General features: G+C 36.4%; 2 protein-coding genes across 2 annotated transcripts; both read right to left on the reverse strand.

The window, feature by feature from the left end:
* Positions 1-3,205: 3,205 nt before the first annotated feature.
* On the reverse strand, positions 3,206-4,117 carry LOC122111553 (vomeronasal type-1 receptor 51-like). Its single transcript, XM_042684418.1, has one exon. It carries the CDS (start codon positions 4,094-4,096, stop codon positions 3,206-3,208), a length of 891 nt encoding a protein of 296 aa, XP_042540352.1. The 5' UTR covers positions 4,097-4,117.
* An 8,353-nt stretch (positions 4,118-12,470) lies between these two features.
* On the reverse strand, positions 12,471-13,990 carry LOC122111241 (vomeronasal type-1 receptor 3-like). The gene is made up of 2 exons (XM_042683964.1): positions 13,983-13,990; positions 12,471-13,371 (listed from the first exon to the last, which is right to left on the reverse strand). The coding sequence occupies exons 1-2, from the start codon at positions 13,988-13,990 to the stop codon at positions 12,471-12,473; spliced, it is 909 nt and encodes a 302-aa protein (XP_042539898.1).
* Positions 13,991-18,110: the final 4,120 nt, after the last annotated feature.

An 18,110-nucleotide genomic window follows, 5' to 3' on the forward strand; every position in this document is an offset into this window, starting at 1 on the left:
GTGGTGCTGAGGAATCGAACCCAGGGCCTCAGGCATGCAAGGGAAGCTCTCTATCACTGAGCCACCTTCCCAGCCCCCTGAAATAACGATTTCTTAATTCACTTGTGCCTTTTTCCTACTCAAGCTGGGCAAATAATTGGACTGTTTTGATCTTTACCAGTTCAAGCTGATTTCCAGACTTCAGGGTTAGATAAATTCCCTTTTCCACATCCAGGAAGTCAGCTCTCAAATCTCATCTAATAACTTATGACAAATTATGGACAATTTCTCTCAAATAAGGCAAACTAGGATCTACTCTCCAGGATTTGATAAGCTTTTCTCATGTGTGCTGTACTAAATATGAAGGGAACTCCTACCTAATTTTGTCTTGAATGTCTCTGTATTATGTATGTATTATGTAAACATAAGATAGCACCTAATGTTTGAACCAGACACCACAATGATCCTAGAAACATCTTTACTAATGCCAGACATTCACTTTCTTTTCTTACCCATGGGGAAATTAATGCATGGCTTTAGACCTTAAAGGAAGCACTACAGGCTTCTGACTACCATATAATGATTTACACTACAAGACTCAGTAATCTGTTCAGCAGTTTTATATATTAAATCTGGAATACCCAATCATTAAAATAGTTTGTCAGCTATTCGACTTGCTTAAAATGACTGCAATCTCTATTCCTCAATGACTTGCTGCATTTGTCAAAGATTCTCTTGCTGATGTTTTTCTTGTAGTTTCCCAGTGAAATGCATTTTTAGCCCTCTCTCACATGCTTCACATTCTATGGCTCTGAATCAGATTTGAAATAACCTTCTGAAGCGTCTAATAAATCAGTCTTTCATTCTGACTGAGTGAAACGTAAGTATTGTTCAAGATTGCTTTTTGGAACAGTATAGATCTAGGAAACTATTTCAATATACAAGCTTTGCATTCAAATAGATGCATAATGCCCCATCTAGATCTCCTCTCCCACCCATAACAGGTTGTTCACGTGAGTGCTTCCATCTCAGATCCCATTTTCTTAAAGAAAATATGAGATCAGTATCTCTTGCTACAAATCCTGGGATAAATATAAAGTGAGTTACATAAAATCAGGCCAACAAACAGCCTGGAAGTAACTGAAGTCTGCTAAGACAAATTATATTATATTACAATTTCTAGGAATAGGGCTTCGAATAAATGGGATATAAAAAATTAAGTTGACATGCATGTGTAGTACAATATTGTGTGTGAAGACAGGAAGGTTTTCAGAATGGATGCAGAATATCACCTTCAAATCAAATGTTATGCATTAATGCCTTAGTTTTATATTGAAAAAAAAATCCCACAAAAGATGGCCCACTGGAAGCATGCTAAAAATTAGTCACAAGGAATTTTATGAAAGCTGATAATGGTGATAGTGATACTCTATATGAAAATGGGAGCTGAAGAAGACTTGAGATTTTCCTAGAAATCTAAACAGCTCTTTTACATTTCTAATTGCTAATTGTGAGCAAACTAAATTAGCATCAGGTCTACTCACCTTGGTAGTTGTGGTGCAGACAAAGCGGGCTCATCTTTCTGTTAAAGGCAGGCTCCCCAGGCCTCATATTTATACTTTCAGAAGTTGCAGAGTTCTTAGTATCATAAGGTGTCAACAAGACTTCAATATTCACAGTTGTCTGCCTGTCAGGAGAAAGAAACCCTCTGCAGAATCTCAGTCTCTGAAGTACAAAGTACAACTTTTCCTTTCTGGACATAATTACTACATTTGATTAATTGTCTTAGGAGATAGTTCAAGCTTAATTAGAGCTAATTATCTTAATACTAACTGATGTTCCACTAACCATGAGAGAGTATACTGATTTTCATATTATATCTTCTCTGTCCAGTCTGTTATGTGTGTAAACGTTTTAATTATAGTGAAATTATAAGTTAAGACTGCCACACCCAGTCTTCATCCTTTCAATTTTTAATTTATATTTTCCATGCTTAATCATGTCATCTTTATTATCCAACATTTCTATGTCAATTTCTATATAATTTCTAGGACTCTATACTCCTTCTTTGGAGTTAATTACTGTCGTCCTATTTAAGGCCTCATATTTTATTTTACTCTCTCTGCTAGATAGAAGGAATTATTTGTCACAGGAAAACCATCTGTTTAGTATGTTCCTCATTTTCAAGAAAGTCACATTTATATAATAGACTAGATTGATAAACATACTAGAGTATGAAAGAATAACATTAGTAATTTACTGAAAGTTTGTATGGACATGATATAATCAAATAAGTAACCATTGTTGCTACTGAAGTAAAATATAAATATCTACAGATCCATAAAACTGATAATATAGTAGATAGACTGAGGTTGTAGAACAGTGTACAGTGTGTAGTATGTACAAGGTCATGAGTTCAATCCCGAGCAACCTCTCTTCTATGGATAAAAAGTCACCAAGTAAAAATATGGGAAAGTTGCTTCAGTGTTTAATAATGAAGTAAAAGTCTTTCTCTATCAATATTTTATTTATCACTATTTTGGACTGTGAATACATAAGTATAGTAGCACCTCAAAATTTTAAAACAACGATCTCTGAGAACTATGCATTGTACACAAATAAGAATCTTGGTTGTGTTTATGAAAATAAATACTTCAGTTAAGAATCCAAAAGATTTGTGGATATGGAAAAATAGAAACTGGGTTATTAGTGAGTATAAAAGCATTAACAAAGACATCATAGAGAAACCTCAGATTTACTGAATGTTAGTGTTTCATTTAGTTGTTTAAATTCGTGTTTCAATGTATAACATATCAGAAAATATATGAGCAAAAGATTGATTTCTCCTTGCTATGACTTCTTCAACCTAATTACTCTCACAAGAGACAAGCCCTATTTTGTTCTTTTATTTTCTTATAGAGCTTCTTAATATAACAAACATAATTCTAAACATAAAATTACCTTTCATTTATCAATACAATTAATCTAGCATAACTTTAAAATTAGTTGTAACTAGATCTTAGCTATCATGATATACCAAGATATTTTGAATTAGACCATTCCTTTACAAGATCTCGAACATTTCCTTAGATTGGTCAATATAGTTGAATCTTTATATGAACAGATAACATCAATAGATGTAGATACCATGCTTTTAAAACAATACTGAACTCTGTGCTACTAATAAGAGCTGAGGAATGGATCCTTTCCCAGTGGCTATTCTCTCTTAATGAGATTGCCAACACTCAGCCAGATGTCCACCTCTGGGAATGAGTACAAAGGGACTGAAAAGTGCATAACCAAGGGACAGAAATTCTTGAACAGCCAGCGTTGTGGAATCATTCTCTAAAGACAAAGTTAGATATAAAGAAAGAAAACAATCTGTCCAATAAAAGAAAAGAAAACAAAGCATCAGAAATAAAACATTTTGAGTAGCTTTCATTTCAGGGGGAGTTTTGCAGAGAAAGTTGGAGTTCTGAAGGTAGAGAACACGCTGGTGGTGCTTATGGAGAAGAAATACCATGTAGCCACTGGCCATACCCATGATACCCTGAAACACAGCATCCCTCAAGACCATGAGGGTAAGAAAACTCCATCTCATTATCAAGTTGTCTGGTACAAAATAGCAATAGTTGTCATGTTTGCTAATTTGTGATGTGTTCATACTGCTATTTTTTATGTGGAATAGTAAGTTAATGCTTATCAAGGAATTGAGAATCCAAAAGAACAGCAAAGGGAGAAGGATGTGCCATTCAGATTGAAGCTTTAGCTTCCTCCACACAGAGTCTCTGGGGCTGATGATGATGGCCTGGACTAGGGTGAGGAGACTGCTGGTGCAGATGGAAAGTCCTCGAGCCATTCTTGTGAAGTAAACAATGATCTTACAGCCTATTTCATCAAAGAAGTTTCCCATATCTAAGGCTATTGTCTTTGGTATTCCTTTTAAGAGAAGGATCATAATGTTTGTAAAAGTCAAGTGGATAAATATAAGGTGTATAGATTTCTTCTGCGTGCCTTCAAACATGAATATGTAATTCACCAAAACAAACATGTTCCCCACAAAGCCAAGTCCAGTCACAAAGAAAAAGGTAGCTCCCTTAACAAGAGTCAAAACCATGTCTTCTTTTGTAGGCAGAGAAATTTGCTTTGAAGAAAACATCAGTAAATATTGATACATATCTGCAAAAATTATTTCATACCAATAGTGTTTGTATGGAGTGGAGAGATCGTCACAATATATATAATGGTGCATCATTAGTCCAAGAATTATTCCTTTCCTTTGGCCCTGGTTTTGGGCCATTCTATGTAGTCTAAAATGTCTTCCTGACAGTAAAATTTTTAAAAATCTAAAATTTCTCTCTAAATCTTCTAAGTCCACAATAGCATAACCATATCATTTGTTTAAACTTTTACACACGTATGTCCTATCAGTCTTGAACTGAACCTCAAATAATTCCTTATGGTTTTTATTTCATTCTTTCGTATTTCTACCATCCAGAGCCAAAATGACACGAGCTTATGTTCTACCTGTTTTCCTTTCTAACAGACCACATATAGATTCTTGTGCAACCCAGTTACTTCAAAACTTTAATGTCGCTCCAATGATCATATTATAACTTTCATTATGTTTTTTATTTTGTAAACTATTATTTTCTACTTGTATCTTTTGTGAGTACAGTTTCACCATTTGTATTTCCTTCAAAGTTTTATATCTTTGATAGCTCTACCTTAATATTCCTGTACTTCCAAAATCCTAACTGATTTTGTGATCATACAGATATTTCCGTATGAAATCAATAGTCCTCAGTATCAGGTCAAACTCCATTATGATTCTGTGGAAGATCGAACACTTAAAGTTGACTCAGTTATACACATCCAGGAAGAAGTTTTGATCTGAGAAGAAATTATATAACCCACTGGCCAGAGACAGTATCCTAGAGAAACATAGGAGGGTTTTAAAGGTTGAAGTTTCCAGAGTGACCTTGAGGGCCTTTATGTGACCTTGGATGTGTTTTGGATATGTCGATATTTCTCAAGCTAGATTATCTAGATGGGTATTTATCTTATGTACTATCATTACTTGAGAGCATTATTGGTATGGGAAAAGACCAGTGAATTAAGAGTAATGGTAGCATTTTAAACTGCTCCATGACCTTGTGAAAACCAATGATTTCAGTTTACTTTCAAAGCTACTTTTTTCTGAGTTATTCCTTTTAGTTTGATGAACAATCAGGCTGCATGTTCTATCAGTCCAAAGTCATCTTCCTATTTCAGGCTTAGAGGACTTGCTTTTTCGTATCTGAAAGTTCAATTCTTATTTGTTCCCTGGAAAATTTATGTACAAGTATGGACAAGTTCTGGATAATAAAATAAAGGAAGACATTTGAACTAATCTGTTGGTTTTGAACTTTAAAAAATAAACTTTGGACGCGGCGCTGTGACTCAAGTGGTAAAGCACTAGCCTTGAGCTGAAGAGCTGAGGGACAGTGCCCAGGCCCAGAGTTCAAGCCCCACGATTGACCAAAAAAAAAAAAACAAAAAAACCTTGGGCCTTTTTGGAAAGGAAACAATTACCCTTCCCTTCTTTCCAAATATAAGAGGATAGCTAGGTTTTTTTCCTACTGCAAATAGAATATTGATTAATAGAAGTATAATTGTTCATTATCTCGGGTTATATCAACTCCAAGCCTGGGAAACTAATAGCTGGAATTCTCAAGAGGAAAATAGTAATTTTTAAAAGCAATTCTGGTTTATATTTCTCACTATCAAGCAAACAAAGAAAAATGAATAAAATTGAGAACAAATGTATTATGAAATTAAATTTAGGGGGTGGAAAGTTTTTCTGGGGATTTAGCAACCTAACAGAAAACACAAATTTGACTCATACACAAATGCATCCAAAATTTAAAACTTAAACTCAAAGTACATTGAAAAGGAAGTGGTGCTGATACAATTTAAGTCAATGCAAGTCAAACTGGAGAAGAAAGAAAAAATAATTTTTCATAGAACATGGATAAAATGATTCTTTGAAGAGGGAAAAGAGGCAACTTTATTGAAAGATCTAGTACAGAGCACTGTTATGATTAATATTTGATCCTGAACATAGGCAAACAATTGATTCAATATTTCTAGAATCATATTTCTAGAAACTGGCCTCCTTTGCATTTCTGGCCTCAAAGTCTTGCTTTGTAAGCTATAGAGGAAGAAGAAGAATGAAAGTCCTAAGGCTCTCAGAGCCTCTTAGCAACACTCTGGTTTAGTCAAAGAGAAATTAGTATTCATGTTTCTGATTGCAATTTGAATGGCACATTATGAATAAATCAAAGAATTATCAGGATTACTCACCTAGTAGCTGTGGTGCAGTGAAAGCGGAGGTCGGTTGTCTGGCAAGCTGAGGCCTCCCAGGTCCTATTTGTACCACCCCGATGTGTGAAGCTCTAGGCTTTCCTAAACTATCAGACTTTAATTTTTTCAATTGTGTCCATGTCAGAGAGAAGCAAATTCTGTAGAATCTCAGTCCCTAAAGTACAATTTTTTCTCTCCCTCTACAATTAATACATATCATTGTCTCAGAAGTTATCTTTGGCTTAATTGAGACTTAATTATTTTAATAGAAGGAGGAAGTGAAGTGAAAACAAACAGCAAATCAAGTGTCTAGAGCTTGTGTCCAGTGTCTTCAAACTTGTTTTCATCTTCCCCAAGTTGCAAGCTTTGGAGCAGAGTGAGACTAGCTTCTGAGATAGAAAAAGTCACTTCCTTTTCTTCCTTAAGTCCTTCTGTAAACACAGAACATAATAAGAATAGCATTTCTGGGGCTGGGAAGTTGCTCAGTGGTTGAGTGCTGGCCTCACATGCATGAGACCCTGGGTTCGATTCCTCAGTACCATATAAGCAGAAAAAAGCCGGAAGAGGTGCTGTGGCTCAAGTGGTAGGGCGCTAGCTAGCCTTGAGCTGAAGAGCTCCAGAACAGTGCCCAGGCCCAGAGTTCAGCCCCCATGACCAACAAAAGAAAAAAGAAAGAAAAAGAAAAAGAATAGCATTTTTTTTCCAAGAGTGGGAGCAGCACTGGGCTGTTTTGAAGGCAAATTCATGGTCATTGGTCATTTGTGTATCTTGGCCACCAAAGAAACAAAAAATACTGTGCATAAATGAAAGAACACTCCTTGGTGATATGTCCATGATGTGGTTTTGAATAGGGAAATCCAGACACAGAGAGATTGAATAAGTTGGACTTGGCATCTTAAAAGTAAACAGAAATTGAAAAGTGGCAATAATTAATTTTACCTGGTGCATTGAATAGCATTTCTTTGTTTTTAGAGTAGTTGTTTAGGAAAATTATAAATTATTTTCCTCTCTTGTTTATATCTGTGCATATATATGCACAGTATGTGTACATGCATGTGTGTGTGTGTATAGAAGTTCTCATTCTGTTGTTGTTTTAATAAATCAGAAATGTTTTTCCAAAGGTCCTGAAAGTGTCTTTAGAACTGTAATCCTCATGGAAGATTGTGCTCAATTGCCCAGTTTTTGCATGAAGGAAAGAGCTTAGCTTTACTGTGTACTTTATTTCAAATTGTCAAATCATCCTTGTCAAAAAGATGTGATGGTATTTTTTTTCTTTTTCGTTTTCTTTTTTATGTCAGTTGTGGGGCCTGAACTCTGGGCCAGGGCGCTGTTCTTCAGTTCTTCAGCTTAAGGCTAGCTCTCTACCACTTGAAACACAGAGCCACTTCTGGTTTTTTCTGCTTATGTGATGCTGAGGAATCGAACCCAGGGCATCATGGATGCAAGGTAAGCAATCTACCATCGAGCCACTTTCCTAGCCTGTTTTTTTTCTTTTTCTTTTACTTTTTTTTAAAATAAAAGCAATGAACTAAGTGGAATAGTCCCCCAAATCACTAGATAAATTTAGGATGAACTATGTGCAACAAATAGTAAAGCTAATACTCTTAGTTTAGAATGAGGAGTTATTTTGCTTGAGAACATGTGTTTAATATAATTGCAATCTTTTGGTCCGTATTCTTTGATAATTGTTACATAATAATTAGGTATTTTTCAAAAATAAATTTCTCTTTGTCTTTTAATATAGGTTTTCTAGGTTGGGTGGAGAAGTTTTTAAATGATCCTTTTAGTGATCTTTCCTCAACACATCCAAAGAGAAGGAGCATCTGATATAGTTATGCTCCTCTTTGTGGCTTAATAATTCTATATACAACAAACGAGGTTTTCTTCATCCGTTCATTGGTTGAAGGACACCTAGGCTAATTTCATTGTAAATAGTACTACCATAAACTTAGTTGTGAACACATATGGATTGGATGTTGACTTACATTCCTTCAGGTATATGTCCAAAAATTTAAAGCCAAGTGTTGGTGGCTCATGCTATAATCCTAGCTACTCAGGAGACTAAGATCTGAAGACCACTTTTCAATGCTAGCCCAGGCAGGGAAGTCTGTGAGACTCTTTTTTTTTTTTGTTGGGGTCCAGTCATGGGACCTGAACTCTGGGCCTGGGCGCTGTCCCTCAGCTTTTCAGCTCAAGGCTAGTGCTCTACCACTTGTGCCACAGCACCACTTTTGGATTTTTTTTCTTTTTGCTTATGTGGTGCTGAGGAATCCCAGGGTCTCAGGCATGCAAGGCAAGTGCTCTACCACTAAGCCACCTTCCCAGCCCCCAGTCTGTGAGACTCTTATCTTCAATTAACCACCAGAAAACTGGAAGTGGTGCTGGGTACAAATGGTAGAGTGCTCACCTTGTGCTGAAGAGCTCAGGGAAAGTGCCCAGGCCCAGAGTTCAAGCCCCATGACTGACTGCCCCCCCCAAAAAAAGAATAAAAATAAATTGCTTAATATTTGTATTATCTTTAAGTAGTTGTACAAAGGAATTGCCATTTAACAAAGCAGCTTATGAATACAAATGCATCTTGACTGATATCACCCCTCTCACCATTTTCTCTAGTTGTTTTTAATTTTTTGAGGAATCTCCATAATGTTTACACTAATCCCAGTAATAGTTTATGAGGGATCCTTTCATCCTTCATACTCATCAGCAATTTGTTGTTTGTTTTTTAGATAATAGTGATTCTCACCATGGTGAAATTTAGAATTCAGTGTTTAATTGTTCTTCATAGAACTGTTTAAGAAGTTTATGTCTTCGTTCAATTTAATGAGGTCACTTCCATCTCAAAAGTAAGTCATTTCTTTAGATTTTCCTTTATATTGAACCTCTTTAATTGGAAGGTATTTTTTAAATATTTCCCAATCACCCACTGAATTTTGTTGGCATTTGTTGTGCTATCTCCCCTTGTTTTCTAATTATGTAATTATATTGATGTTGGTTTTCTCCATCACCTCTTTCTTGCTGATGTTCTGTTTTGCTTTGTTTTTGGGTTAGATTGGAAATTTTGTTTTCAGAGAATCAACTCTATTGTGTATTTTAGTCACAATTTCATGAATTTCTGCTCTGACCTTTGGTATTTCTGTCTACTGATTTTGATTTGTTCTTGCTTTTCTAAGCCCATGAGGCACATCAAGGGATATCTACTTGAAGTATACTTTTTTAATGGAGGCATTCATTTTCCTATTTGGCATTGTCCCAGTGCTATCCCCAAAGATCACAGTAATTTCTGATTTCATTTCTATTTCATTCTAGCCATTTTCTGATTCCCTCAATTATTCACTGATCATTCAAAAATGTTTCATATGTTTTACATATGTTTGCATAGTTATCTTGCTGCTGGATTCTAGCTATATTCTTTTGCAGTCTGATGAAGTTCTGTGGTTCATACCTATGGTCCCAGTTACTTGGGAGGTAGGTTTTGGAGAACTGTGGTAGGGTATTCTATGCAAATTTTAGTGAGAGCCAATCTCATTCAATAAGCTGTGCTTCGTGCTGCAAGTGTGCACTCACAGCTAAGTGGGAGGCCAAATGTAGAAGGATGGCTATCTGAGGCTAGACAGAGGGGTGGAGAGGGGATGAAAGATTTTAAAGAAAAAAATAGAAAAAAGGGCTGAGTGTAATTATAAAACCAACTTGGTACTAACACTTGAACAGAGGCCTGAGGTCAATGGAATAGAATGGAAGACTCAGAAATGAACCCACAGATCTATAGCCGTCTAATCTTTGATAAGGGAGCCAAAAACAGGATGGAAGAAAGACAGCCTCTTCAACAAATGGTGCTGGCAGAATTGGCTACACACGTGTAGGAAACTGCAGTTAGATTCTCATGTATCACCCTGCACCAGAATCAATTCCAAATGCATCAAAGACCTTAATGTAAGACCATCCACCCTGACAATACTACAGGAAGGGATAGGGGATACACTAGGGCTTCTTGGCCCAGAATGAACCTTGCTAAGTAAAGATCCAGAAACACAACCAATCAAAGAATTGCTGTATAAATGAGATTGCATTAAACTGAAGAGTTTCTGCTTGGCAAAGAGCATAGCTATCAGGATAAATACAAAGCTTATGGATTGGGAGGAGGTCTTTATTAGCTATACATCAGACAAGGGCCTCCTATCTAAAATATTATTAGAGCTCAAAAATTAAACCCCTAAAACAAACCCTCAAACAACAACCTATCAAATAACTGGGCTAAAGACTTAAAGAGAGACTTCTCCAAAGAAAAAATAAGAATGGCCAATAGACACATGAAGAAATGTCAACATCTCTGGCCATAAAACAATATTGAGATTCTACTTCTCCCTAGTTAGAATGGCCATTATCAAGAAAACTAATAACAGATGCTGGCTGGGATGTGGCCAGAGGGAATGCTAGTACACTGCTGGTGGGAATGTAAACTTGTTCAACCACTCTGGAAAGCAGTATGGAGGTTCCTGCAAAGTCTAAACATACAGCCTCCCTATGACCCAGCAATCCCAATCCTGGGCACTTACTGAAGTGACCACAAACCAGCCCTCACTAATGCCAGTGGCATAACCATGTTCATTGTAGCATTATTTACCATAGCTAGGATATGGAATCAGCCCAGATGAATGGATCAAGTAAATGTTGTGTATATACAGAATGGAATCTATGCTTCTATCAGAAAGAACGACCTTGTTCCATTTGTAAGGAAATGGAAGGAGTTGGAAAAAATTATATTGTGATGTAAGCTAAACCCAAAGGAGCATAGGCTGCATGGTTTCACTCATTTGTTATAACTTGAATATGACCATAAACCTACGAGTTAATCCAATGGATAGTAAAAGACAAATGATTACACTTGGATATGCTTAATTAACCAGCACTCTAAGCATTGCACAGTGACAACAAGGGACGATATTCTTAGGTGGGGATCACAATGGCTTAATAGCTATGTCTATATGACCATATAAAATGATGCTAATCAAAATGAATTCCAAGAAATGGAAACAAGAGGAGTTTTTTCTTTCTTTTTCCTTTCTTTCTTTTCCTTTGGTTTATTGCCTGTTGTGACTGTTTTTTAATTTCTGTACCCTTTGTCATGCATATAAGTTTATTTGATTTGTGGGAGGGAAGGGAAATCATAGCAATGGTGGGACAAATGGTGAACCAATTCAACAGTGATACTCACTGTTGGAACTCACTATATTGGAAATGATGTTTACAACTTGGAGGTAAGGTGGAGATGGGGAAAGTGGGAGAAGATGAGGGAGGGGATAACACTGCTTAAAAAGATATATACTCATTACCTTAGTTATGAAGGAGTAGCCCCTTTGTACAGCATATGAAAAGTGACAATAAAATTATTTTTGAAAAACAAAAATACAATGCTAAACCTAAAAGAATCAAACCCAGATGTTTTGTGGTTCACCAAAGACATATTGAGCGCTGAGTAATATAAAAGCACTAATCATTTTTGTTTCATTCATATTCATTTTCATTTATTTGTTTCATATGCTTTGAATGTACAAAACTGGAAATCTGTGACAGAAATTAAATTCTAATTATGACTTCATTAACCTAATTTCTTTCAATTTTATGCTATTTTTATATTGTTGATGAGTTTCATAATGTAATAGCAGAAAATTAAATATATTATTCTATTTTAAAAATACTATTAATCTCATATAGCTTTTAAATTATGGAAGAATCTGTGTACTATTATATATCAACATAATTTGAATTTTCCATCTTTCACAGGACCAAGAAAATTCCCTTCTACAAGTGTGCATGTTTTAAAACATTAGCAACAATGGCTGTTTACTGGAGATTTAGGTTATATTTTAAAAACACCATTGGTGCTGGGCATGCTGACATATCACAGTGAATCCCAGTTGTACAGGATGCAGAGACAGGTGGATGACTAGGTGAGGCCAGACTAGACACATATAGCTTCAAGACTCAGCCTCAAAAATAAGAAAAAAAGGGCTGAGACCATTGACCAATGCTAAAATGGCTCGTCTAGTCTAGCATGGGCCAGATTTTATTCCCAAACCAAGCAGAAGAAAATGAAACAAAACACTAAAATTTATGGAATCAATAAAATCAATGAAATGGAACTATCCCTAATGTGAATGCCAACATCCAGTGAGATTGCTATCTTTGGGAATCAGCATAAAAGGACTGAGAATTGCATAACCAATCCTGAAATATTCTTGAATATTTTTCATCATGGAATTATTCTCTAAGAAGGAATTGAAAGGTAGAGAAAGAATACATTCTGTCCAATAAAAGAAAAGAAAACAAAGCATGAGAAGGAGAACACTGTGAGCAGCTTTCATCTCAGGAGATGTTTTGTAGAGAAAGTTGGAGTTCTGCAGGTAGAGAACACGCTGGTGGTGCTTGTGGAGAAGAAATACCATGTAGCCACTGGCCACACCCATGATACCCTGAAACACAGCATCCCTCAAGACCATGAGGGCAAGAAAACTCCACCTCATTAAGTTGTCTGGTACAAAATAGCAATAGTTGTCCTGTTTACTAATTTGTGATGTGTTCATACTGCTGATATTTTTTATGTGATATAGTAAGTTCATGCTTATCAAGGAACTTATTATCCAAAAGAACAGCAACAGGGGTAGGATGTGCCATGCAGATTGAAGCTTTAGCTTTCTCCACACAGAGTCTCTGGGGCTGATGGTGATGGCCTGGACCAGGGTGAGGAGACTGCTGGTGCAGATGCAAAGTCCTCGAGTCACTCTCTCTAGGTAAACAAAAATCATACAGCCTATATCCTCTAAGAAGTTCTCCATGCCAAAGGCTGCTAGTGTCTTTGGTATTACTTTTAAAAGAAGCATTATGATGTTTGTAAAAGCTAAGTGGATGAATATAATGTGTATAGATTTCTTCTTGGTACCTTTAAACATGTGCATATAATTAAAAAAAATAAAGATGTTCCCTACAATGCCAAGTACAGATATAGAAAGGAAGATGGTTCCCTTGAAAAAACTCAATGACATAATCTTACTTTATCAGCATTGAAATTAGATCCAGCAAACACCATATTTAAGAAACCATCGGCAATGACAATAGGCAATCTGCAAAAAAAATCATAGGATATTTTTGCACCTTAAAGAATAGTCCTGTATTATGCAATTGTTTATCTCTTATCCATAGTACTCTGGCTTTTTCTATGTGACACTTTGTGCAAATCTCTCAGTGCAATCTAAAATGTCTTCTTTACAAATGCTTTCACAAATCTAAACTTTCTAACGAATGTTTTGAGTTCATAATAGCAAAACCTATCTACTTCCTTAAATACTACACATTTAACATATTCAAATCAGTGACAGAATTGAATCTGATTGTCCTTTAGAATTTCTTCCTGTTTTTTAAAATTTCATTCTATCATATTCCCATCAGACATTTCCACAGACCTTGACTGATGTCTTACCTACTTCCCCCACCTCTTCCACCCCAGATGATGATCAAATCCGGTTGCTTTAACATTTTCAATGTCTTGGAAATTTACATAGTATCTTTTGTTAATTATTCCTTTTACTTTCATTTTGGTGAGTACAACAGCTCAGGGATTATGTTTTGCTTCAAAGTTTTATCTTTGATGCCTATACTTTAACATTTTCATGTTTCAGTATCTCAAATGACTTGATGGTTTTAACTGCTGATAAGTATTCAGTGGATTTTGGGCCTCAGTATTAGGTCAAGCTGTGTAACCTTTTCAGCTGTGATATAGCACTTAAAACTGAATCAGCCAATAGTGTCTCTGGTCATCAAATGGGATATAACATCACTGGCTCCAGCTGGGATGAGTGCCCTAGAGGAACTGTTGGTTGCTGCCTGAAGGTCATTAGGAGGGGTTTAGGTTCCCATTTTGTGCCTATCAGGACCTCTGAGAGAAGCCTGAATCATTTCTGGATTTATTGATATTTATCAAGGTAGATCAGTTATTGTATACTGTTATGAGAGCTGGTTTTGCATTAGCAACACCCAATATTGACTGCATATAGTTAAGTCAGGTGGGAATGTTATCGGTTTGAAATGGTAGTATTCAAATAGGGTGTCATGATGGCATTTTACAGTTGCTGCATGACTTGAGAAGAAACAATGATCTCAACTAACTTTGCAAGCTGCTTCACCTATGTCATTTTTCCTATAAAATTGCAAGTTCCCCATCAGACCAAGTTCACTTTTCTTCTTCAAGCCTGGATAGGATTTAATCTTTAATATCTAAGAGCTCTAATTTCATTTGTTACCAAGAAATTATGTGAAAGAATTGATAGTTTTTACAAAATAAAATAAAATAAATTATTTGCATTTAAACTATGGAACTTTTGCATATTTTGGAATGTCTTTTTGTCAGCTTTTCCTTTCTTCTTCCTTCTAAATATTACAGGATTGCTTAAAATTAATTTGTCCTGAAGGTTTCTCTCAGCATGGTCTTCATAGAGCCTGATTTATACTCAACTTTGGTAACAGCTATTCCCTTTCAAACCTTTCCCTGAGAACTGAAGCAATTTATGCTATGCCAGTTACTCATGGGAAGCAATAATCCATCCTACATATCAAGCATATTATGAAACACGCCACAAGATTCAAAGGCAAACAGTATCAATTACTAATCTTAAATTTTGTTTAAGAATTTAGAGATTATAATCACTGAACTTTTAGTCAGAGATTTTAATCCATTAAACCTTCTGCAATCAATATATCTTAATATTATATCTTATAGTATATCTTTTACTCTTTGATTAATGCTTTTTGGTTACCAATGAGTCCCATTTTTCCAGCTCTTTCGTTCTTTCCCCAAACTCCCAAAACTGAATCAGATTTGGAATGAGCTTCTTAGATACGTATTAAGAAACTTGGGTTTTTTGTTTGTGAGTTGGTTGGTTTGGTTTTTTGTTTTTGGTGAGAAATGAATATCAGAGGAAGGCATAGTGGCTGCTTGCCTATATTTTCTTGGGAAACTCAATAGAAAACAAGTTTTAAAGATAGGCTTTACTCCAGGTGCCGGTGGCTCATGTCTATAATCCTAACTGCTCAGGAGGCTGAGATCTTAGGATGGTGGTCCAAAGTCAGCCTGGGCAGGAAAGTTCATGAGACTCTTAACTCCAATAAACCACTCAGAAAACCAGAAGTGGCACAGTGGCTCAAGTGGTAACACACTAGCCTTGAGCTGAAGAGCTAAGGGACAGAGTTCAGGCCTGTTTGGACCTAGCATTCAATAATTGAGGCAAGTTAATGCCCACACTTGGCCATTTTCTCAAATAAAAATAAGATAGTTGTCCTTTGCTACATAAAATTCATGTGAGGTTCTCTTAGGTTATGGTATTCACAACTTCACAGACCTTTTCATTAACTCCCTAATTCAAGCTGAGAACTTAACATTCAAGTTTCTAAGGTACTTTTTTTTTTTTTTTTGTCGGTTGTGGGGCTTGAATTTTGGGCCTGGGCACTGTCCCTGAGTTCTTCAGCTCAACGCGAGTGCTCTACCACTTGAGACACAGCGCCACTTCCGGTTTTCTGGTGGTGATCAGAATCTCATGGACTTTGCTGCCCAGGCTGGCTTTGAACCTTGATACTAAGATCTCAGCCTCCTGAGAGCTGAGGATTACAGGCGTGAGCCACCAGTGCCTGGCCTGAGGGATATTTTTGTAGCACCTATTTTGTAGTAAAATAAGGAATTGTTAAATCTACTTACCATGTTGCTGTACTGAAGACAAAGTCCTTTCTTGCCAAGGGAGGCTTCCCAAGTCATATTTGTACCCTCAGTGTCTCTAGAGCTCTCAGAAACTAGCCCCGACACTTCAGTTTTCACACTTGTCTCCCTGACAGGGTGGAGGAAACTCTGTAGAGTTTCAGTCCCTGAAGTACAACTTTTGCTCTCCCTCCACAATTACTACATTGATTGCCTCAGAAGTTGTAACAGCTTAATTGTCATTTATTTATTCTAGATAAAAAAGTGAGAAAGTATAACTTGAGAACAGGTATGGGAGGGAAAGTGAAGGAAGGGGTGACACTGAAAGAAAGAAATGCACTCATTACCTGACATAACATGGTCTAGCACCTTAAGACTATGTAATTGTAACCCCTATGTATGGTATTTTCATGATAAAGAATTAAAAATAAAAAAAAGACTTAAAGAGAAACTTCTCAAAAAAAAAATAAAATGAGAAAATGAACTATAGACCACTTTTTGATATCTAAACTTGCCCACGTCTCCAGATTTATCTTATTCCTACTGAAGTTCCAGTCTGTGGGAGCCAACTATTGAGTTAGAGAGTAGGCCACTTCCATTTCTCAACTCCTTCTGTAAGTGTATGAAATTACTGGATAGTACTTGGGATTCCATTTTCTGAGGAAGTCCTAATTGTTTTTCTGGGGAGGATAAGAATCACCTAGCCCTATGTATGCACATAGGCACTTCATGGACTTTGCCATATGTGGCTTTTGATTCCTTATGTAACAATAAATGGGACTTAGCAAATTAGGTGTGCCCATTTCTTCTCTTTTCAAAAAATCAACTCCATTGTTAAGTCATACTTACATAATTTATGTATACCAGTGATTGCCCAATCTATTAGTCTACTGCCAAGAAAGCCCTTTCTAGTCCCTGGTACAAAGGATTATAAATAAATGTGGACATAAAGCTGTAAATGTGGATTCTCCATTACTTAAAGCATAAGAAAGCTTCCTCAGCTGGGAATCTGCTTTGTTCTCAAACTCCATGTTGCTTCCCTCTCAGACCAATCTTTTTTATTATCCAAAGACCTTATATGAAGGACTTGCCTCTCCCAATCTTTCTATGTATCTGAAGATGGAATATGAAGGATTGAGTCCTGTCTTATTCAAGCAAAGGGTCAAGCCAAGCACCGGTGCTTGTCTGCAGGTAGATCATTTGGATCTTGGCCCCTAGGAGACAAGAGCCCCCACCCCCCAGGTGGAGCAATCCACTTGACCCGGCCCAGGACACCACCCTGAATTCCAAGAGAAATGTACTCATTATCGTACTGATGTACCTGTAACCCCTCTGTACAGTATTTTTACAATAAAAAATATTAAAAAGGTTGCTACACAGAAAAAGAGAGAGACAGGAAAAAACTGTGCATTTATTTATTATGTCAGTGGTAGGGCATTGGGTCTGGGCACTGTCCCTGAGCTCTTTATCATCAATGCTAGCTCTCTACCACTTTGAGCCACAGCAGCACTTCCAGCTTTTGAGTGGTTAATTGGAGATAAGCCTCCCATGGGAACTTTTCTGGCTTCAATTGCTTCCATACCATCCTCAGATCTCAGCCTCCTGAGTAGCTAGGATTACAGATGTAAAAGCCTCCAGCACCCAGCTACATTTGTATATTTACAGCGCATTAAATAAGTTTTCTGTCTCTTGCTCCCTGTTTCTCTTTCTCTCAGAAAGGCACAGAGGAATGTTTAAAAGCAACTGACAACCCTATTTACAAATTTCTGTTTTTTTTTTTCCTCACAGTGATGGATGAGCAATCCAAAATCTCCAATGTCATAGTTTGCGTTCCTATTTTAGAATTTTATTTTTTTATAATGCAATGTACGTTATATAAATGTGTGCTTATATATATGCACATGCATGAAACATTTCGAGATCTCTATTACAGCAGAAAAATGATGGGATTATTTTATAATACATTTATGTATCAAAACATCATTTAGTTGCATGTTAAGGTTAGTTATATTTATTGCTTGTACCAGGCTTGAACTGAGGGTTGTAA

This window comes from Dipodomys spectabilis, unplaced genomic scaffold (assembly GCF_019054845.1).
Source record: "Dipodomys spectabilis isolate Male_0828 unplaced genomic scaffold, ASM1905484v1 ptg000085l, whole genome shotgun sequence".
Taxonomy (NCBI): domain Eukaryota; kingdom Metazoa; phylum Chordata; class Mammalia; order Rodentia; family Heteromyidae; genus Dipodomys; species Dipodomys spectabilis.